Source organism: Adiantum capillus-veneris, chromosome 30 (genome assembly GCF_014529385.1).
Source record: "Adiantum capillus-veneris isolate H3 chromosome 30, ASM1452938v2, whole genome shotgun sequence".
NCBI lineage: Eukaryota > Viridiplantae > Streptophyta > Polypodiopsida > Polypodiales > Pteridaceae > Adiantum > Adiantum capillus-veneris.
Genome location: NC_140960.1, coordinates 89,612,566 through 89,634,736, shown reverse-complemented (window position 1 = coordinate 89,634,736; position 22,171 = coordinate 89,612,566). Strand labels below are relative to the sequence as shown.

Here is a 22,171-nt window from a genome sequence, read left to right as displayed (position 1 = left end):
AAGAGAAGAAACTACAAATTTTCTGTGGAAGGACGCTTGCTGAACAGTGAATAACACATCAAGGCACTCTCGTGTAATGAGAGAGAGCATACCGGGAGCGAAGCACGACACCTTGAGAGGAGATGTCTTGCGAACCTCCAAGCGGGCTCTTTCGACAAGAGAGTCATCAATCAAATCATGCAACTAGAATCAAACAAGACCACCATGTGTTGACCATTCACATGACCATAACACTTCATGAGAGACTCATTAATGAGAGGATCATGAGAAACTTGGGACACGGGTGTTCTCATTATGGCATTATCAGAGGATGTGGGTTCTGTGGGTTCTCTAGGTTCATTGGATGGGTTCTTAGGACATGTGCTCTTCATATGACCCTTGACGTGACATTGATAACAACGACTTTCCCTAGAATAAATGACGTTCTCCTGCTGTTATGTATCCTCCTAAAATTCCTTGTGCAGTTTTTTCATCTGGGGTGAGCTTAGGCTTAGCAAGTGTGTTAGCTTTACCCTTAGATTCATTTTGAGTGTTTTTTTCCGAAAGACTAGAGGAAGATTGGCTAGAAGAGTTACCGTTCTTACCATTCTTACCGTTCTGTCGGTTCTGAGGAGTCTGAGAGGTATTGTGAGAAGACTTGTTCTCCTTGGGCTTTCCTTTGTTGTGCTTCATCTCTTGGGAGAGAGCAATTGCTACCGCCTTGTTGAGATCCACGGGGTCGAAGACTTCTACATCAAACTTGATATACTTGTCCAACCCGAAAAGGAATGCCTCTTTGCGCTCATCATCCGAATTGTGTAATTGGGTGCCGAGCTACAAAACACGGTTAGAGAAAGACATGATTGGCATACCGTTTTGCTTGAGATTGCGCCAATCTTCTTTTAACCGCGCTAAGTACTGAGGTGGCATAAACCTTGCCTTGAGCTTGTCTTGGAAGTCGGCCCAATTGAAGGAAAGGGGCATGCCTTCTTCGGCTTCCTCTAGGTGCGCGGTCAATTGTGCCTCTTGCCATGCGTGATACCAATTAATGGCATCACCGACAAGGTACATGGCTACCGTCAAAACCTTACTATTTCCCGTTTTCATAGTTGTCGCAAAGTAAGCATGAAATTGATGCAACCAAGAATGAATAACATTAGCATCCATATTACCGTCATACTTACTGAACGTCAACTTCTCAGTGACGGGGTTGTTGGAATCTGCTTCTCGACTTGTGCTACCTGATGATTCTTTGAGTGGCTCGAACTTCGAGGTGAGTACCAGTAGGACCAACTCTTGCATGCGTTGGTCTCACATTGTAATTCCAAGGCGGCTCGTCTGTCTTCGGCCGCTATGCGTTGGGCTTACGCTCAAGCTCAATAGCTGCCTTTCTTTCTTTGGCCTCCAAGCGCGCTTGCTCACGCTCACGCTCACACTCACGCTCAAGCTCACGCTCCAAGGCTACCCTTCTTTCTTCGGCCGCCAAGCGCGCTTGCTCACGCTCGCGATTAAAGGTGGTGCATTGTGCCTCTTATTGTAGCATCATGTCCATCATCGACTTGACCAAAGCCTCCATAGGATTTGGTGCAAACCATGGTGTAGATGGGGAAGGGAGGGTCGGAAAAACCTCCTGGTGGGGAAAATTCTTCTTCACCACCTCCATGCTCATGACCTTCATGCAAAGTATTCATTCCGCTTCGGGTGATGACCATACAATGAGATCTTGGGTACTTAAATTCGCGAGGAACTTGGGTTCTTAAGGTTCTTGAGTTCTTTAGCTTGCAATCTGTGTTAGAGAAGGCTTTTCTCTTACCCGAGCTTGACTCTTCCTTGCGGGCGCACCCCTTGGCGGCCTTGCGCTCACACCAAAGTTGCTCTTTCCCACCTCACGTCGATTGGCCGGTCGCTAAGTGCACGGTCCGCTCTCAATGAGTGAAAAGAGGAACAAGGGGAGGCCGGAGAAGCCCTTCTTTCTTGGGTTACTTGTCACTCTTCAAAAACACGATTAGGAATCGACATGCCCAAGTGGACTTTGGTTACGTGCGACCGTAACAAGCATTTTTTTTTTCTGTGGTTCTTTTCTTGAGTGATACAGAACATTGCCAAAGCTTTGATACCAATGTAAGGTGGAGCGGAAGTGAATGTTGAACTTTGCTCAAGATGAGTGCTCCGAATTGTGCTCAAGGGTTCTTTTTACTTACGGAAGAGAGAGCCTTCCGTCCCTTTAGTGAGAGAGTGCAAAACATCACAAACAAAGTGAATGACACTGTGAATGAAGGTGCAGAGAGAGAGAGAGAGAGAGAGAGAGAGAGAGAGAGAGAGAGAGAGAGAGAGAGAGAGAGAGAGAGAGAGAGAGAGAGAGAGAAGAATATGTCACAAACTGTCGACGTGTCAAAGCCTTGAAGAATGGAGCCAACTTACACACACACACACACACACAAAACTGATAACGTGGCAGTTGTACGGACGCTCTTCGTTTTGCACTGATTGATGAAGTGGCAGTTGCACGGAATTCCTCAAATCATGCTGGCAGCTTTTTGGCATTGCTTTTGGGACCAGAAGCTTTTGAGTTTTGGAGGCTTTTCATGTAAACTGCTTCTGGGGCCTAGGGCCTAAATACGTGCTAAGGGCTCATTCTTTGGCATGCTTCATGGAGAAGGTGCAGAGTCTGGAGTACCGGCTTGTACTGAGTTGATGCAATATAAAGAAATACCGAAAGGGGCGCCAAGGTTTGGGGCCAGTACTCTCTAGGGTGGAATTCCGCCACTCCGTGTTGCGTGTTGTCTCTCTCTTTCAGTTCAACTGCTATTGAAGTTGCTAAAAGTCTGTTCATTCTGTTCTTTTCTATTGGCACGTGGTGCCCGTTTTGTGACGGTGGTATCAGAGCATCAGGCGTGTGCTTTTCTGAAAGCATACCGGTCCTACAAAAGAACAAAGCAAGATCGCACTTCCAAAGTTCATTGGAAATTTTAGCTTCATGCTCCGACCCCGAACCTATTACCCGCTCCGACCTTGGACCTATTAGACACTCCCACCCTTACTTCATTGCGCATCAGGTGCGCTCTCATCTTCACCGCTAAGATTTGTTTTGAGTTGGTGTTTTTCTCACAGGCAGTGCCATGCAGATGCTGATCTCTATAGCTACCAAGCCGTACACTCCAAGGACTTGGCAAGCTTTCGAAATTTTTGCCCGAAGTTATATGATTTCTGACATCTTCCTTCGGAGTGCAACTTCTGGCACAGTGGGGTATCCTGAAATGCTTGACATGGAAACCTTGGCAGATTATAACTTGAAATTCCTCGACATCCCTTAGCAGGTGTCTCTCGTTGATAACCTCAGAGGTTCGGTGTGATTGCTATCTTGGGACTACCATCGCCGCCAAAGAAAACACTGTCTATCCAAGAGCCAATGGACCATGCTGTGCTCGGCTACAACCTTATGGAATGAACCTAACCCTAATTTTTGGTGTAGGTTTCAAGATGGAAAGTTAGTCGACTTTTCGAGCTCAACCGATGTCGAGATTGCTTTTTAAGTTTGAAATCTGTTTGATAACTTATTTGGTGATCCTGTTGGAATTTGTTTGAAGTGGATGGTATCTGTTTTGAACGTGTTTTGGTGCCGATTTGAAATGTTTGGGATTGTTTGAACCTCGAAACGATGCAGGCCGATGCCTGGGGAGCGTTTCGTTGTATGCTAGAAAACCTCCGAACGACGTAGGCCGATGCTTGGGGAGCGTTTGGTTGTATGCTTGTAAAATAATTGTTGTTGTGACTCCCGACCCGGACCTGGATGGTGGAGTATTAAGAAGTCTGAGCAGTGGTTACTCTCAGCACCTCCAAACGACGCAGGTTGCGGTTTGGTTGTAAAAGGCCCCTATATCTCCTGGCCCGGACCTTTTTAGGTTATGCGGGAGGAGTGATGAGGGAGTCGTTGAATATCTCTTGGTCGGGACCTTGTTAGGTTATGGGGGAGGAGTGTTCATGGGCGACTTTATGTTTCTTTGTCTTGTAACATGCACATGTGAGCATTTGTGTTGCATTGTTATGTGCCAACCACTGAATATTCCTAATTGGAGTGTTCATGGGCGACTTTATGTTTCTATGTCTTGTAACATGCACATGTGAGCATTTGTGTTGCATTTTTATGTGCCAACCACTGAATATTCCTAATTGGATGAGATTGCCTTGGTATGTAATTTTAGTGCATCAAGACACCCGTGGAAGATCAGTGCAGTCTGGGTGTGATGGCTAATTTTACTACGCCGGAATATCAAGAGCTTCGATCTGGACGAAAGGAGAAGCCAACTCCTTGATCAAAAGAGCCGAAAGGAGAAGCTAACTACTTAACAAAAAGAGCAAAGTGATTGTCCCTCGGAATGTCCCTCGGAATGACCCTCGGAAATTTTTGAGCTAACTTGAGTTGTTTTGCAGATATGCTGTAATCGCGGACGATTACTTTCTTTCAAGAAGGGGGGATGTCACAAATTGTTGACGTGTCAAAGCCTTGAAGAATGGAGCCAACTTACAGACACACACACACACACACACACACACACACACACACACACAAAACTGATGACGTGGGAGCTGTACGGATGCTCCGCGTTTTGCGCTAACTGATGACGTGGCAGTTGTACGGAATTCCGCAAATCGTGTTGGCAGCTTTTTGGCATTGCTTTTGGGACCAAAATCTTTTGAGTTTTGAAGTCTTTTCATGTAAACTGCTTTTGGGGCCTAGGGCCTTTAAATACGTGCTAAGGGCTCATCTCTGGCATGCGAGAGGATTGCAACTACTCTAAGTGCGTGGTCATGCACGGCCTACGCACAAGCTCACAAAGGTGCCAGAACACTTCCTAAGCTGACCTGAACCCTGGACCTGAAGTAGCTTGTCCACATGCACATAGGGTTAGGTGTGCACGTGACAGCTGCATTGCTCGTTGTGTCTTGTAACATGCATATGTGAGCATTTGTGTAGCATTGTGATGTGCCAACCACTGAATATTCCTTATTGGTTGAGATACTTCTTGGAAGTCAAGGACCGAGGATATCAAGAGTTTCAATCTGGAATGAGACTCCATATTGGATGAGATTCTTCTGGGAAGCCAACAACCCAAGAAATCAAGTGTTGCGATTTGGAATGAGAAAACTGATTGTCCCTCGGAATGATCCTCGGAAAATTTTGAGCTAACTTGAGTTGTTTTGTAGATATGCTGTAATCACGGACGATTACTTTCTTTCAAGAAGGGGGGATGTTACAAATTGCTGACGTGTCAAGTCACTGAAGAATGGAGCCAACCTTCAGATCCTGGCCGAGGGGCCTAAAACCTAAGAAGCAGAAGCAGTAGAACAAGAAGTGGAAGAAGTTCGCACCAAGTTATGGGACCCCGTCCGATGGGGCCCAAGTGACATAAAGACATTAAAATAAAGCTGGACCAGCGCGCGCGCGCGCACACACACACACACACACACACACACACACACACAACACACACACACACACACACATGCTAATTTGCGAGTAGCTTGACGACGAGGCAGTTGTTGTACGGTTTTTCCGGATTTTACGCTAACTGTTGACGTGTGAGATTGTACGGATTTTTGAATTCTACGCTGGCTGTTGACATGGAAGATTGTATGTATTTTTGCTTTTGTGCTGGCAATTTTTGGGCATCCGCTTTTGGGGCCAATTGCTTTTGAGTTTATAGATTTTCATGTAAACTACTTTTCATAGGCCAAGGGCCTTTAAATATGAGCCAAGGGCTCATTCTCTCGCATGCTCCACGTGAGGTGCAGAGGATGGAGTATTGGCGATGTACTGAGTTCAAGCAATATAAGAAATACCGAAAGGGGCACCAAGGTTTGGGGCCAGTGTTTTCTGGGGTGGAACTTTGCCACTCCCCGTCTCGTGTTGTCTATCTCTTTCAGTTCAGTTGTTATTGAAATGCTAAATGTTTGTTCAGTCTGTTCTTTTCCGTTGGCACGTGGTGCTCGTCTCCTAACACATATTTAAAGGCCCTTGGCCTCATGCTTGTAGACTGCAGGAGATGGGGGTGCCCATAGAGGTGATTTGGGGGATTATGGCTTTGTACAGATCAATGGTGGGACATGTACGCACTCCGGAAGGGGTATCTGATTTAGTTCACTCTACTATTGGAGTGGAACAGGGCTGCCCATTGTCTCCTACTCTATTTGGTATGTATGTTGATGAGGTGTCTGATTACATTGACAGAGAGGGTGAGAGGGGTGCCCAGTTGGCAGGGACGTGGATCCCATTGTTGCTATATGCTGATGATATTGTGCTGATATCTGACTCACCAGAAGGTATGCAACGACATTTGGATGCACTACGCAGTTTTGCAAAGGATAGTGGAGTGTGTGTAAACCTAGGTAAAACCAAGGTTATGGTGTTTAACACCACACCGCAATGGGTCAGGAGATCAGTACCTACTTTCAAATATGGTCAGGAGATTGTGGAGTATACAGATGCATACACTTGCTTGGGGGTAGTCTTTACTGGGCCGATATTTTCTTTGAGAAGAGCAGTAGAGACTAGACTAACTAGAGCTGGTGCGGCTCTGGGAGGAATGGAGAGGATGTGTTCGCAGGTTCAGTTCCAGGAACCTAGGACAAAGTTATGGCTCTTTGATACTTTGGTTGCCTCTACTATGTTATATGGGGTGCAGGTTTGGGGACCTTCTATAGGCCAGGATGGCTGGAGGCGTATGGAGAAGCCCCTGGTATCCATGATCTCTCGGCTGATTAGAGCCAAGGCTTCCGTACCGCATGATATCATTCGAGCGGAATTAGTTGCCCCCCCTATGGAGATTGAGGCGTTTACCAGATCAGTATCCTTTGTACACAGTCTGTGGGATACTACCAGAGACAGATATGCCAGGGTGGCTCTAGAGTCCTCCAGACAATTAGCTCTTAATGGTGATACATCATGCTTGTATGCACAGATGGCATCATGGTTTTAGACACATGGTTTCACCATGGATAGGTTGCCTCCTTTTCAATACTCTCTACAGGCACCCTTGAGGTCTCTGACACGGGTAGAGATTAGTAGACTTATTCGTCGGGATCTGATCCAGCTAGACACGAGGAGGACATGGATAGAGCCGTTCCAGGAGTTGGGCACAAAGATGACTTTCTATAGAGAGCATCTTCTCCACCTCACGGGGGATGGGTTTGTGATTCGACCTAGCTATATGGACACGCATCTTTCTCATGGTTTGCGTTGTGCCATTGGCCAGATATGCATGTCTTCACATCAGCTCGAGATTGAGACTGGCAGATTCAGAGGGACACTAGCAGATAGCAGGATATGCCGCTTATGCCATCTAGAGCCAGAGACAGAAGTACATTACATATGTCATTGCACAGTGTACTATGAGATACGAGGCCGTTGTCATTGTCTATTCAGAGAAGGTTTTGGGCCTTTATCTAGGGTCATGAGTTATGAGGATCAAAGATGTCTTGGGCTATATCTACTTGAGTTACACAGGCATAGAGAAACTTTAATGAGGAGAGTTGAAGAGAGACAACCCCAGAGACAGATCACAGATTTCTTTACACTAGATATTGTACACCCAGAAGAACAGACAGAGGAGCAGCCAACTGTGGAGAGGTCTACCCGCACTATCGGCATTCTCATAGACCGAGCAGTGGAGCTAGGGAGATCTAGACGACCCCGATGGAGAAGAGGAGCTACACAGTTTCGAAGGAGGCTACAACAAAGGATTCGAGCCATACTCTTTCGTCGTCCAAAGTGCAGATGAAGATGGATCTCTACTCCCCTCCCATATTGTCTTCACATTGTACTGCTTAGTTTTGGATCCCGCAGTATCTATATTTTGTTATCCTAGTTTAATTTATTTTGTTAATCTGACTTTGTATCAGATACACCGCATTGTAACTTTCTGGTCTCATAGGTCACTTTGGCCTTTTGAAGACGTTAATATAACATTTCATTTCTCTCTCTCTCTCTCTCTCTCTCTCTCTCTCTCTCTCTCTCTCTCTCTCTCTCTCTCCTGCCTCGGATTATACTTATCGGAGATTCGCAGACACAGAGAGGACCTCTTGAAGAGGGGCGCAATGACAGAGATCCAGCGACAGCGGCAGATTACAAATTTCTTTCAGTCATAGACAGAGGAGTTCGAGCAGCCTCCACAGCAGAGCAGCTCCAAAGGCACCATAGGCATATTGCTTGATCGGGCGATAAGAGTTGGGGAGGTCCCGTCACCCACGGATGAGGGGGCCCTCTCGACATCGACGCAGATTGTGACAGAGGATCCATACCATATTGGCGCGACATAGGAGCCGTCCTTTTGGATACTGATGTATATGTATATGATGCCCCTACTGTCAAAGAACTCCATTGTATCAACTCACCCCCCCCTTTGTGCCCCCTTTTTATCAGCTTTCACTCCACCCCTACCCCCTATTTTCTTTTCAGTTCTTTGTACTTTTTGTACCCAGATCTGGTATTAAATTCACCACATGTAACCTTCTGGTCTCATAGGTCATTTTGGCCTTTTGAAGACGTTAATATTACATTTCATTTCATTTCATTTCTCTCTCTCTGTGTCGCTTTTCGTGAGCTAACATTCACCTCTCTCTGTCTTCCCGTTGAGGGTTAAGGAACAATTAGAGTAAGAACAAACCTAAGTAGCTAAGCAATTCAAACAGCCTGGGTGCAAAAAAATAAGATTTGGACTAGATGTATCAAACAACGAGCTCACAGCAACATAATCACCACTTCTTGCTCAGTGGCCAATCGACATCCAAGAGCCTGTGAGTAAACCAGAAAAACCTCATGGTGGAAAGCATGTGAAGGGAAACCGCAACTCTTTTGTTTTTTTTAATATTTATTATTATTATTAAATTTTTTTTGGGGGGTGGGTGGGTGGGTGGTGGGACTTGTCATCATGGAAGCCATATGTGTAGAAAATTGTTATTTTTAAAGTCCTATGACCTTTTTTTTTGCAGGTTTACGTTTGAGTTTTACTGTGGGTTCTTTGCATTACAAGTAAGTCAATGCCCTTGATGTTTTGCAATGTTTGTCTACTCATTTAAGACATTGAATTAGACCTTTTTCTCATCGTTCTGAGGTATTTATCATAAGCGTTTTATATTTGCCTCCTACATCGTTTTGTATCTTTAAGCCGGGGTTTCCTCTTTTTGCCTCTCTTGGTGGTCTGTTGTGATCTATCTGCCTTTAAAATCTATCTTGTGGACTCTTTTGTTTCCCCTATTACAGTTGTTCCTCGTTTCAAATACTTGCAGGTGTGACACGCTTTGAGGTAGCTATATATTGATTACTTCACAATTATTTTATTATTTCACCAACAACTTTTTTGAGATGTTAAATTCCTATCTTGATTGTATTCTTTAATGAGACACCTACAACGATTGTGCTATGTTTTGGTTGCGAAGAATTCTGCAAGCATTAATATATCTTTCTTCTCCTCTTTTTTGTTAGACGCAATCATAATTATCTACACATATTCCACTTCTGATTTAAATGCATTTATCGCCTTGGTATTTTGCAACCTTTATTTTCCTTCTTTGATCATTTGATGTAATGATAATCATCCACAGCTTTTTGAATGCAGTGTATTCTCTTCTCTTGTTATCAAAGTCTGTTGTGGTAACTAACAGTTTGCATACAGATTGTTTTTGGTGTGCTTCAAGTATTTTATGTTCCAGAGACCCTCCCATATGAGGGTTATTCTCCTGTCCCGGCAGCAGATGAAGTCAGTCTAGAGACCAATGCAGATTATGAACCTTTGCTTGCTAAAGAAGAAGAGATTTTTCCTGAGAGACGGGCATATATTGTTTCTAGTAAGTTTTTATCAAGCCTTTCTTTCACTTGACTTCCAAGTAAGTCCCGTAGTGTGCAAAATCAGTGGACTGAGACCCGTTTTAACTGTGCGTTTTTAAAAGAAAACATATGCTGTAGCTACTAGTAACTGAAAGGCCTGGAATGGAATCTCCTGAGAAATTGAAGAAGCAATATGATCACAAGAGGCTTTTATTATGTTAATATTTAAGGTACTATCAACGGAGATATCTGGAGTCTGGAAGGCTGTTGTTGTTTGTCTCAAAAATCTCTGCCTTTTTGGCAGTAGGCCAGCCTTCAAGGGGCCATTATGGATATAGCTTTCTGAATTATAGTGCATTCTGAATGGGTTATTTTTTCAGTACTTACTGCATGAGTATGTAATTTGTTTTGTTTCAAAAAATTTCGTAGGAATCCTTTTCAGCTGGATGACTCCACTAATGAGACTAGGCTATGAAAGACCTCTCTTGGATTCAGATATTTGGCATTTGGACGAATGGGATCGGACTGATGTTTTGTATAATGAGTAAGTATCGAGATTCAAGAGGTCCCCGCAATGAATATATTCTTCGAGATCCACTTTGTGCTTGTTTTTTTTATCCTGGTTAGATCTTTGTGCATCTGCTGTTTGAGTCTTTTCTTACTTGTTCTTTTTCTTCCAGTTTTCAAAGATGTTGGGAAAAAGAGAAAACAAAACCCAAACCTTGGCTTCTGGGAGCCATACATAGGAGCAACGGGCCCAGGTGGTCCATGACATTCACTAGTTGTCGTAAAGTTTTTCCGCTGCCACTTGCTAACTATATTTTTTGTCCACTGACACAGATTTTGGCTAGGTGGCCTATTCAAGGTGAGGGTATTTGTACCGGAAAAATTGCGTTCTGTAGATCTCCAGACTCATTTTTTCCACGTGCTGGTGTGTTTTCAGTTGATGCGGATTAATTACACGTAATTTAACTTGTGTTGCAGATTGGGAATGATGCGGCTCAGTTTGTTGGACCAGTTTTCTTAAACCTCCTCCTTTTGGTGAGAAAAGTCTTTGGTGACACAATAAACAGTTCATATGTCTTTTAGTATTCGTTCAGTATGTGTAGGTAGATGAAACTGAACAAATGTGAGAGAGAGAGAGAGAGAGAGAGAGAGAGAGAGAGAGAGAGAGAGAGAGAGAGAGAGAGAGAGAGAGAGAGAGAGAGAGAGAGAGAGAGAGAGAGAGAGAGAGAGAGAGAGAGAGAGAGAGAGAGAAATGAAATGAAATGTTATATTAACGTCTTCAAAAGGCCATAATGACCTATGAGACCCGAAAGTTACAAAGTGGTGGATGTGATACAAAGTCAGAGTAACAAAATAACCTAACAACAGTACAAAAACAAAGATATATACTATGGGGTCCTAAGTTGGTCGATGTGAGCCAAGCAACAAACTAAGCAAAAAATGGGCGGCTTGTTGGGATAGCTGAATCACAAGAGATCTATCATCGGTCGTTGGCGAATCTCATCAATTTCCTCCATGGTTAGTAGTCTGACCGGGCGTCGTGCATGCTTGGCCAGCGTGCTCCGAATTTTTTGTCGTAGCCTCCGTCGATGTTGTGTAGTTCTTCGCAGTCGCGGGCGCCTGGATTTCCCCAATTCAATCGCTCGGTCAATCAGTGTGCCTCTGGTGTGAGACGAAGGGGAGCTCTACTGAGGGAGTGGCTCTTGCGGCTGTCCCGTGTCTACTCTGAAAAAGTCTGTGATCCGTCTTTGAGACTGGCTAGCCTCTCCATTCAACAAGCTATCTCTATGTCTGCGCAGCTCGAGCAAGAACAAACCCAGACATCTCTGATCTTCGTATCCCATGACTCTTGAGAGTGGTCCAAACCCCTCTCTGAACAAGCAGTGGAATCGGCCTCGTATCTCGTAGTAGACGAGGCAGGGGCATGTATAGTGTAGCTCTGTCTCAGGTTCCATGTTACACAAGGGGCATGTCCTGTCTTCTACTGGTACTCCACTGTAACTCCCAGTTTCAATCCGCAACTGGTGAGAGGATGTGCATAACTGGCCAATAGCACATCGTATCCCATGAGACAAGTGGGTATCCATGTATTTGGGTCTCGTCACAAAACCATCTTCCGTAAGATGGAGAAGGTGGTCTCTGTAGAAAGCCATCTTCGTGCTCAATTCCTGTGCTGGTTGTATCCATGTCCTCCTAGTGTCTAGTTGGGTCAGGTCTTGGCGGATGAGCTGGGTGATCTCTGACTGTCGAAGAGTGAGAGATGGTGCATCCAATGAGTAATGGAATGGTGGCAGCCTGTTGATGCTGAACCCATGTGCCTGAAACCATGATGTCATCTCCCCATACCAACATGTTGTATCTCCTTGTATGGCTAACTGTCGAGAGGATTCAAGTGCTATGCGAGCATATCTGTTTCTAGGAAGTTCCCATGTGCGGTTTATGAAGGAGATTGATCTGGTGAGCGCCTCCACCACTAGTGGGGGGCCCGCCTGCTCTGCTCGGATAATGGCTCGCGGTACTGATGCCTTGGCTCTAATGAGCCGCGAGATCATAGAGACGAGAGGTTTCTCCATGTTCCCCCAACTGTCTATGCAACCCGACCTCCCGTGGTGATCTAGTGAAGGTCCCCATATCTCGGTTCCATAAAGCAATGCTGAAGCCACCAAGGTGTCAAAGAGCCAGAGCTTCGTCCGGGGCTCCTGAAACTGAACCTGTGAACACATCCTTTCCAATCTACCCAATGTTGCGTGGGCTCTAGTGAGTCTGGTCTCAGCTGCTCTTCTGAGTGAGAATGCAGGTCTGCTAAAAACCACTTCAAGGTAAGTGTAAGCGTCTGTGTACTCCACAGTCTCCTGGACGTATGTGAATGTAGGTGCTGACCTCCTGATCCATTGAAAGGTGGTATTAAACACCATAACCTTGGTTTTACCCAGGTTGACAGACAATTCACTTTTGTGGGCAAACGTATGCAAAGCATCCAATTGACGTTGCATTCCCTCTGGGGATTCGGAGATCAACACTATGTCATCAGCATATAACAAAAGTGGAATCCATGTCCCTGCCAACTGAGCACCTTTATCTCCATCGGTGTCAATGTAGTCAGAAATCTCATCCACATACATACCGAAAAGAGTAGAAGAGAGCGGGCAGCCCTGCTTCACCCCAATCGTGGAGTGAACCGGTGTAGAAAGTCCCTCTGGGGTGCGTACATGCCCTACTACTGATCTGTACAATGCCATGGTCCCCCAAATGAGTTCTATGGGTACTCCCATTTCCTGTAGTCTGCGCATCAGTCTAGCTCTGGGTACTGTGTCGAAAGCTTTGCGGAAGTCCACAAAGCTACAATAGATCCGTCTCCCATGAGATCTGCCTTCCTCGATGATGGTCCTGAGTGTCAGGATATGGTCAAGAGTAGAGAAGCCTCTCCTGAATCCTGCCTGCCCAGTTGCACGTATTCCCTCCCTCTCTGCCCATCTACTCAGCTGTTGCTCAAGAATGGATGCATACAACCGTGCCAGTGTGTGCCCAATCATAATAGTGCGATAATTCCTAGGCTCCATGGGGTCTCCTGATTTGAAGATAGGTACGATCGTAGATAGGCTCCAAGTGTCCGGTAGGCCCTCACACATGGCACGGTTAAACATAACTGCTAGTAGGTCTTTGGCATGCATGAAATGCTCAGCGACTAGGCCGTCATGATCATATGCTCTCCTAGTCTTCATCCTGTCAATAGCTTTCTTCACCATCTCAGCGGTGAAAAAGACACATGCGTGTGGGCATGGATCGGGGAGGGGCGGCTGTCCAGGTACTGTGTACAAAGATGATGCGTACTGACCCCAGGTCTCTGTGGAGGAAATGGCAAGGGGGGGGGGGGGGGGGGACTGCTCATGAAAAATCCGCCACGCCTCACGCGAGTCCTGATTCAAGAATAGCTGATATAGATCTTGCTCGAGTCGAGCCAAAAAAGCCCTCTTCTTCCGCCGCACCAGGCGTCGGAAGTCAATCTGTGACTGTCTGTGAGTGACGTCCCCCAACAGCACCTCCTTCTGAAGTCTGGCTCTAGTCTGGCGGCACTCCTCATCGTACCAGCTATTCTGAGGCATGCTCCTTGATTGGCGGCTCTGCTCAGGCTTGGTGTGTGGGTATGCTTCTGCTGCTGCCTCATGTAATGTTTGTGTCAGTATAGTAGTTAGCTCCTCCAGAGGTCGCCCCGGGTCCTCAGTGCATAGGCGTCTGTAGATTCTGTCCATGTATACAGAATCCGTCTCCCGTGTGAATGTGTAGCGAGTGGGGGTTGCTACCCGTGGCCTGTGTGCTACATTGAACTGGAAGGAGATGGTCATCGACACCAGAGCGTGATCCACTGCCACCCCGACCGGTCTGGGCCCAACTGTGAGATCCTGGATACTAGAGATGAGATTCGGCTGTGCCATGACAGTGCTGGCTCCATGTCTGTGTGGGAAGCATGTAAAACCTCCCGCAGCAGGAAATCTCTGTAGGCCGTTCAGGATGGTCAATCCATGTGCAGTGCCCATGTCTATCAGGTGTCGCCCATACTCAGTATATTCCACATCGTGTGATAGTCTGGAAAGGCCCGTCTCTGCTACATCTAGCTCTCTTAGCATCTCCTCTGAAGTATCATAAAACACTGCCTGGCGATGGGCAGTCCTAGCATTGAAGTCCCCTAGGATGATAATGTCACCATCCCTAGAGAACTCCCATATGTCATCATCTAAAATAGAGAAAGGGGACTGTCCTCTAGGTGATGCATAAACTGATGTACTCGGGGGAAAGTAGCAAATAGCTAGATAGAGGTATCTGCCTGTCTCTGCTTTCAGTCTCACCCACATGTACCTAGCTTGCTCGTCCTTGCGGGCTATGTGTATCAGTGGGTGCAGATCCTCTCTAAATAACACTGCCACTCCCCCCGAGCCCCGCCCTCTGTGCTCTGAGCGTGTCTCTTGTCTGTAGGCTGTCTCCCACCTATATCCACTGATGTGTGGCATGGATTGCCCAGGGGCCTGGTGTAAAAGATGATGTCTCTTCCAGTAAAGCTATCCTCAAAAGCTCCCACATCAAGACGCATAGATCCATTGCAGTTCCAGGCAGCTACTTTGAGTGTGGTCCCATAAGTCTCGCACCGTCATGTAGAGCGTCGCTCTAGTATTACCACTTTTCCGTCTCGATAAAAAGCGATCTTGCCTTTTTCCCTTGCCGCTCTAATCTCCGGCATTACTTCCTGCATATGAGCGATCTGCGAGAGGGTAAGATCATCCCCGAGAAAGATGCCAGTCTCTTTAAGAGTTGGTCTTTTCTTCAAGGACTTCTTCGCTTCCATGGAGGGAAAACGGAGGATGAGTGCTCTTTCTTTTGAGGTTTCTCCATTGCTTCCATTTTTCTTTATGTTGCCCACTCTCCATGCCCTTGTGTGCGTCGGCTCATGAATCCCCATCAAGGCTGTGAGTTCTTTTACTTCTTCGTCCACATTGCCTTTGTCTTTAAGACCGCAAATTCTCACATGTAAAGCGCGCACCCTCCTCTGCTCCTCCTCAAGTGTCTGATTAATGATGTTGTTGGGTGTGGACGTGGGCGTTATCTCCTTGCCTTTCCCTTTCTTGGCCACCTTGATCCATTTCTCGGCTTCGTCCGCCTTCTGTTGAGTTTTGGTAAGAACATCCACCCAAGAAGTCGTCATTTCTTTGTGCTGCTCTTCTCCCTCTTGGATGGCCCGTACTTGCTCCTTGATCGTGTTGATTTCTTTGATTACTGAGGGTTGCAGTTCGCCCTCTTCCAGTGTGTTTCTTGATCGTGCTTCGGCGAGATCTTTCTTGAGTGACGCAATCTCTTCCTCTTGGGTCGTCACTCGGTCTTCCAGCGTGCTTATCTTGCTCTCTTGGATCAACACGCGTCCTTCGAGCATGTTTATTGTACCCCAGAGAGTGCGGTTCATCTTGGTAATGGTCTCCGTCATTTCCTCTTTGCATTTTTGAATAGCATTCTCCAGGGGGTCGGCTTTATCGTTCATCTTCCTCATGCTTGATCGCCGTCCGCAAGGGGGGGGGGTTAGATGTACGTGTGCACCCACACTAGCAGCAGGCGCGGCAGCTGGGCGAGCCGTCCGCAAGAGAGAAGACGCGTGTACACCCACACTAGGGGCGGGCGCGGCGAGTGGGGGAGCGTGAGGCGATACGACTAGAGAGGGGCGTTGATAGTTACAGACGGGAGAGGGGGAGAAAAAGGGGGGGGGGAGGGAGGGGTTAAGGCGATGGACACACAAGAGATAGATGGAAAAGGCTGGGAAGCCCCAATAATGGGAGAGTGCATCCCCCCCCTCCCTATATATATAGGAGAATAGGGAGTAGGTAGGGCAGACCAGAAGCCCCAACGACCATGCACAAAAAACCATAAATGAGGAAAAAATGGAAAAGGACCAGAATAGGTCTGGCCCGGCAAAGTGCTCAGCAAAACCCCAAATGTGCTTGAAGATCCCTGCCCAGTAGGTGTACGGGTGGCCAACCCACAACCAAGGGCCAGTGCATGTGATGTGTGTGAAGCCTATAGGCAGGGTGTGAAGCATATGGAGATGAAGAATCTAACACCCCCCCTCAACGACAGATGTGGAGTTGCTGAGGAAGAAGATGCAACACGCAAGGAAAATCTGGAGTGTGAAAAGAAGAAGCGCAAGGCAAACAAAAAATGACGAACTGTCCAACACCAATGTGATGATGACCGAAGCTAGGTCAGGCTGATCAAGTTGCACTAGGAAGCTGATGGAGAGGCTAACAACAGAACAAGTCGCTGAAGAGGATATATGAGGGAAAGATGGAAGACGAGCAGGGAGCTCATTGGTGGAGGTCAGCAGAAGAGAGAGAACCCTCCCTGAAGCAGAGCACTCTGACACAGAAGGATAGAAGGCCAAGGTGGTAAACCCGGCAAACTCCAAGCCAAAAAGCGATCTCGATCATAAGAGGAAAGAAGGAGGTGGATGAAACTAGAGGGTGAAACCATCGGCCTGTGAAGGGCTAGAGATGGCGGTGACAGACGTCTGTCGAGAAGCCGTCCCATCCTCAGGATCTGAATCCTTCTTGTAGTCCCGCCGTCGTTTATAACATTTGGATGCAAAATGACCTTTCTTTCCACAATAGGTACAAGTAATGTCAAGGCGAGAAGTTGTACAACCAGGTCCAGGCTGTCCGGGAGCACTACCACCCCTACTCGATGTAGAAACCCATGTTGTAGAACCCGCAGAGGTGTCTGAGATGGCTCTGTCCTGAATGCGCGAAGCTATCTGCTGCACAATGGGTAAGAGCTCCTCCCAAGTGATAGGAGTAGGGCGTGTGGAGGTAGTAAGTGATTGGAACAAAGAATCCTAAGTGTCTGGAAGCTTGAGCAGCAGCCGAGTTGCCATGCCCTCGAAAGAGATCTGGTGTCCACAAGCTGCTAGCTCATCACGGAGCAGAAGCATGCGGGATATAAAGTCCTGGATAGTCGAAAATGACGAGACCTATAAGTCCATCAAAGTCTTCTCCAGAGCGAGGATCCTTCCGGGTGTCTTCACCTCGTACATGTTGCAAAGGAAACCCCATATCTCATGTGCGGTGGTGTGAGAGCGTAAAGACGTCAACACGCTATCCGCACAGTTGATGAGTAAGAAAGAGTAAACTCTGCGATGGTTCAGATTCCACTGATCCACCAAAGCCTGTGTAACCACAGTACCTTATCTGCCATAAGCAGTACCATGAGAAGAAGGAGATGAGGAGCCAGCACGCGTAACTACAGAAGAAGTGGTAGGGGATGATGTCGATGTAGGAGCACCAAATGCAAGATCAAGGCCGGGACACACGGCATTGGCAGGATTGGTAAGCCAGTCCCCAAGGTCAAACTGCATAAGCATCACCATGATCTTCATCTTCCTGACGACAAAGTTGGAGCCGTCAAGCTTTTCGCCGGGAGGAAATATGGGCATGGCTGGGAGTGTCGCCATAGATACAGACAGAAAATCAGCAGAGAAGTCTGGTGTGTAAAATCAGAAGCAAAGGTGAGGGTAGGATCGGAAAACCACTCCTGATAGAATGCCAGAAGACCGCGAAGTAGAGGGTAAGTGATGGGAGAGGCAAGGGAAACCCGAAGGGATGCCGATGAAGCAAAGTCGAGGTGCTGTCCAAGCCTGAAATCACAGCAAAAGGGAGCTCGAAACACCGTGAGAATGCAGGGGTTTGAGCAAAAAACGCCAAGTGATGAACACCGGATGCCGAGAAGGTAAGGTGAGGGTTGTAAGTGCACCAAAACAGGCTGAAAATCTGCAGGTAAGTGATCGGGAAATCGCCGTTAATTAGTCACAATTGTTCAGCTTCCAAGCGGGAAGACCAAGGGATAGGGAGCGGGGCTCCGACTGTCCAAGATCTGCGGCAAGAGAAGGCTGAAGTGGCGATGAAAACCCTGGTCCAAGCTGCTGTTGTCCTGCTCAAAAACGCTAGGCCAACGGCTGAAAAAATGCTAATGGCAGATGGTTGTCCTCCTGCAACAAAAACGCTAGAGCAAGCTGGCCTAGCTGCAAGCAAAAAACACAAGTAAAAAAAAAACACTGATGGTGATGAAGCAGTTCTTCACGATGAAATCCTCCGTAGTGACCTCCCAGGGGTAGGCGATGGCAAATCCAAGCCTAGAGTTCTGATACCATGTCAGAGTGAGCAGCGGAAGGTGGAGAGAGAGAGAGAGAGAGAGAGAGAGAGAGAGAGAGAGAGAGAGAGAGAGAGAGAGAGAGAGAGAGAGAGAGAGAGACAATGGCAATGGACACACAAGAGACAAATGGAAAAGGCTGGCAAGCCCCAATAACTCCAGATGGCAAAAATTGCTGTGTACAAGATGGCAAGATATGAATGGGAGAGTGCATCTGTCACCAGGAGGTGTATTTTTCCTGTTGCCTTCCGTAAATAAGTATTAGATATATTTATTTTATTTTTACTTGTTTGTCCCAAAACCCTTGAAAAGGTGCAAGTGGACATTGCATGGCCAGTGTGAAACGGCTGCAGCCAAATGGGTTTCTCACATCGGGGATCTAGGTCGGTCAGACAGGGACTGCCCGGGCCAGTTAGCACTGAATTCTGATGAGTATGGAAGCTGGTGTGCGCCAAACTGGAATTTGGGCCACTCGTCAAGTCACTGCAACTTAATAAGTTGAAAGGGGCCAGTAAATTAACCCACATTGTAGATGTTGGTCAAATGGTAGTCTTCAATGATGGTCAGGAGACCGATAGGGACGCCATGGAAGCATCTCCTAAAATTTAGGGAACTGCTATTTTTGACCGGAAAATGTGTTCGCGTCATTAGCTCTGGAATGACAAGGGGAACATTTTATTGCTCTGCTGCCAAGTCAATTGACGCACCAGTTGGGATATTTTTAGTAGGGAAAGCCCAAACTCGGAAACTGGGCGACGTGTCAGCCTGTGAGCGATTCTGCCACTCTGGGAGGCAAAAACGAGCTGCATATCAACAAAGGGGGAGCCATTTTCAGCCTCAGGTGGATTGTAGCAGGTACAGAAGCTATGGAATGCTTACCTTGCCCTCTATGCACAGTATGGTGACGGGAGTGATGCCTCGCACGCTACATACTGCTCTCTTTCTCCCCTACGTACAGTATGTTATGCCCCATTAGTGGGCTTCTCATTTGACCTATGTATAGTTCTGGGGGTTTATGCGCGTTTGCTAAGGCAAGAGCCTTCTGAACAGGAACCGGATTAGCTAATTGCTAATCCCCCACAGGTACGCACAGTTCCATCACGAAAGATTGCGAGTTTGGAGAGTTTTCTCGCGTGAAAACTCGTCCAATTCACAGGGGAACTGTCCCATTGCGTGCGGGAGCCCTTGGGACACGCGTAGGCGTGTTCGCTCCGCTAAAAACGATCCGAAACAGGGAATTACAGCCTGCTGTGTTTTTTTGCAGGTTTAGGGTTTCGCATCTAAACTGCAAGGGAACATCGGGGGAGCCTCGTGAGAGCCTTGGGATGCGTGTACAGGCTTTTGGGCCCCCGGCAGTGAAAAACAGAGAATTACAGCCCGCTGAATTTCTGTGACAGCTCACCAGAAAGCTTCCAGATATCGAGGGAATCCGTCCTAGACAGGTGTTTTTGACCTACAGGGGTTTTTGCGCCGTTCTGTTGAAATCCGGTCGAAAACCTGCGTTTTCAGCCCTCGCCAGGTTTGGACAGCTTTGTGAAAGCTTGTGCTAAGTGGTCGAATCGTCTACCTTAATTTGAATAAAGAAATACCGAAAGGGGCGCCAGTCTTTGGGGCCTACAGGGTGTCGGTCTCGTGTGCGCAGTGACATTCTAGTCGCTGGACGCAACTGTGTTCTCTTCCCTTCTCAGTGCTCTGTGTAAAGTTAACAGGTAATTGAAATAGTACTGCCCTCTACGTTGTACGGGCCGGTTATAGCATCCCCCCCCTCCTATATATAGGAGAATAGGCAGTAGGTAGGGCAGACCAGAAGCCCCAACGACCATGCACAAAAAACCATAAATGAGGAAAAAATGGAAAAAGACCAAATAGGTCCGGCCGGGCAAAGTGCTGAGCAAAACCCTAAATGTGCTTGAAGATCCCTGTCTAGCAGGTGTACGGGTGGCCAACCCACAACCAAGGGCCAGTGCACGTGATGTGAGTGAAGCCTGTAGGAAAGGTGCAAAGCATCTAGAGATGAAGATCTAACAAGAAAAACTTCTTCAGAATTATCCACCATTAGGAGCGCCAACTAAAGTCTGGAAGGACTTATCGTAAGTACTAAGTGAAGTTCATGAATTACTCCTCTCTAGATGCTCAGTAGATGGCAAAATCAAAATTGAACGATTTTCCAAACATCCTGCATAAGTATCGAAGCCTACACATGAGGACAATTGTTTAGAAGCCGGAGGGATGTAATATTTTTAGCTATGGCTACAAATGAATGAAAATGATTTTTGTGAACACAAAATAGATTTATGAATTTATTGGTATTAACTAATAATTTAATGAATGGGTGAATTTTTCCAGGGCAATATGCCATTTGGAAATTTATCGGTGTTCGGCTAGTATGATAAGTAGAACAATAGCCGGATGCAGTGCAAAACAGTTCAGAACAAGCACATGAATAAGATGATGTCCCCAGTTCACTTCAAAAATTTACACACACAGAGAATTCTCTCTCAGTTCTCAGTTCAACCCTCTCTCTTTCTCTTCAACGATTTCTTACTCCGACGTCATAAAGGCTGTGCAAGAGGTTACAGAACCCGCGGCGAAGGTGGTGAGCAGCCATAAGAGCTTGTGTGCATCCCTGCGGGGGATAGCCACACTCAGACAAGCATAGCACTTGCTGTCCACGTAAGATTTTAGCACTTAGATGCATTTCAAAAGCAATTCTCAAATAAGGAGTACTCATTTAGGCATCCCCTACGTGAGTAGAGAACTGAAAGGATCTTTCCTGCTAAGAAGATTCCATAGCGAGGCAGAAATAGCCGTTCTCGGCTACAAGTATAAAAATTTTCAGCCAAATAGGCTCATGAATACATACATCTCTATGCATGAGAATAATCCTCTCAAGACAGAGAACAATATAAATTTTTCGGTTATGTGCTTATAAAACAATTCAGAGCTAATAGAAAATCTCCTCTTTGGGGGGGGGGGACCAGTCCATCTTCTTGTCCTTAGTGTTGCGTTCTCTTTCGGGTGTTATTTTCTAAGTTCTGTTCCGCGTGGATACGTGAATTTAATTAGATATTCACAAAAGTACTTTAGTGTATACTTCCGTTTCTGTGACACTTTCCTCTGAAGTGTTGTAGAAATAAGTTCATTTGCCAAAATGCTTCTCTTACACAGTTGATGTAGAATAGAAATAGAGTTACTTTTTAGTTGTTCAAAAATAATCAAGAGTGGAGACTTTGGTTATGTCTGATGAAATGGGTACCCTTAGACAACAAGAAAACCAACCCATCTTGGGAGCTTCATGCTGTAGCTCTTGTTTTGTCAAGCCAAGAGAGTAACTTTGAATATTCCTTTTACTTTATTGGTTTGTCTCTAGATCCTTGCAGAGCTTTTATAGGATATTTTGTCAAATGGTAAATCTCATTTATGTATTTCAAGCTAGGTGTGAATGCTGTAGATTCTATGCATGAATATTTTCTGAATTTGGAAGGAGAAGCTGTGTTATCCAAGTGTAGCAAGGGTTCAATAAAAGTTCACTGTAGGTAGACACGTTGAGGATATTCTGTAATGCAGCTCTTATTGTCTCATCGTCTGCTGGCATGATGATCTTCTTCAGGTGCTGCTTGGTTGCTGTCACAAAGTGATGATGTGGCATGACCAAGTGGAAGAGAAATGGCTGAGTGGACGAGA

General features: G+C 46.4%; 1 protein-coding gene across 1 annotated transcript in view; it reads left to right on the top strand.

The window, feature by feature from the left end:
* Nucleotides 1-22,171, top strand: part of LOC147418379 (ABC transporter C family member 2-like) — an 89,049-nt gene that overhangs the window by 6,659 nt on the left and 60,219 nt on the right. Inside the window, exons 3-8 of the mRNA XM_086507273.1 lie at nt 8,968-9,007; nt 9,651-9,822; nt 10,232-10,346; nt 10,483-10,563; nt 10,643-10,667; nt 10,787-10,843. Of these exons, the coding sequence (XP_086363399.1) occupies nt 8,968-9,007; nt 9,651-9,822; nt 10,232-10,346; nt 10,483-10,563; nt 10,643-10,667; nt 10,787-10,843 (490 nt within the window). The remainder of the gene's footprint in view (nt 1-8,967; nt 9,008-9,650; nt 9,823-10,231; nt 10,347-10,482; nt 10,564-10,642; nt 10,668-10,786; nt 10,844-22,171) is intronic.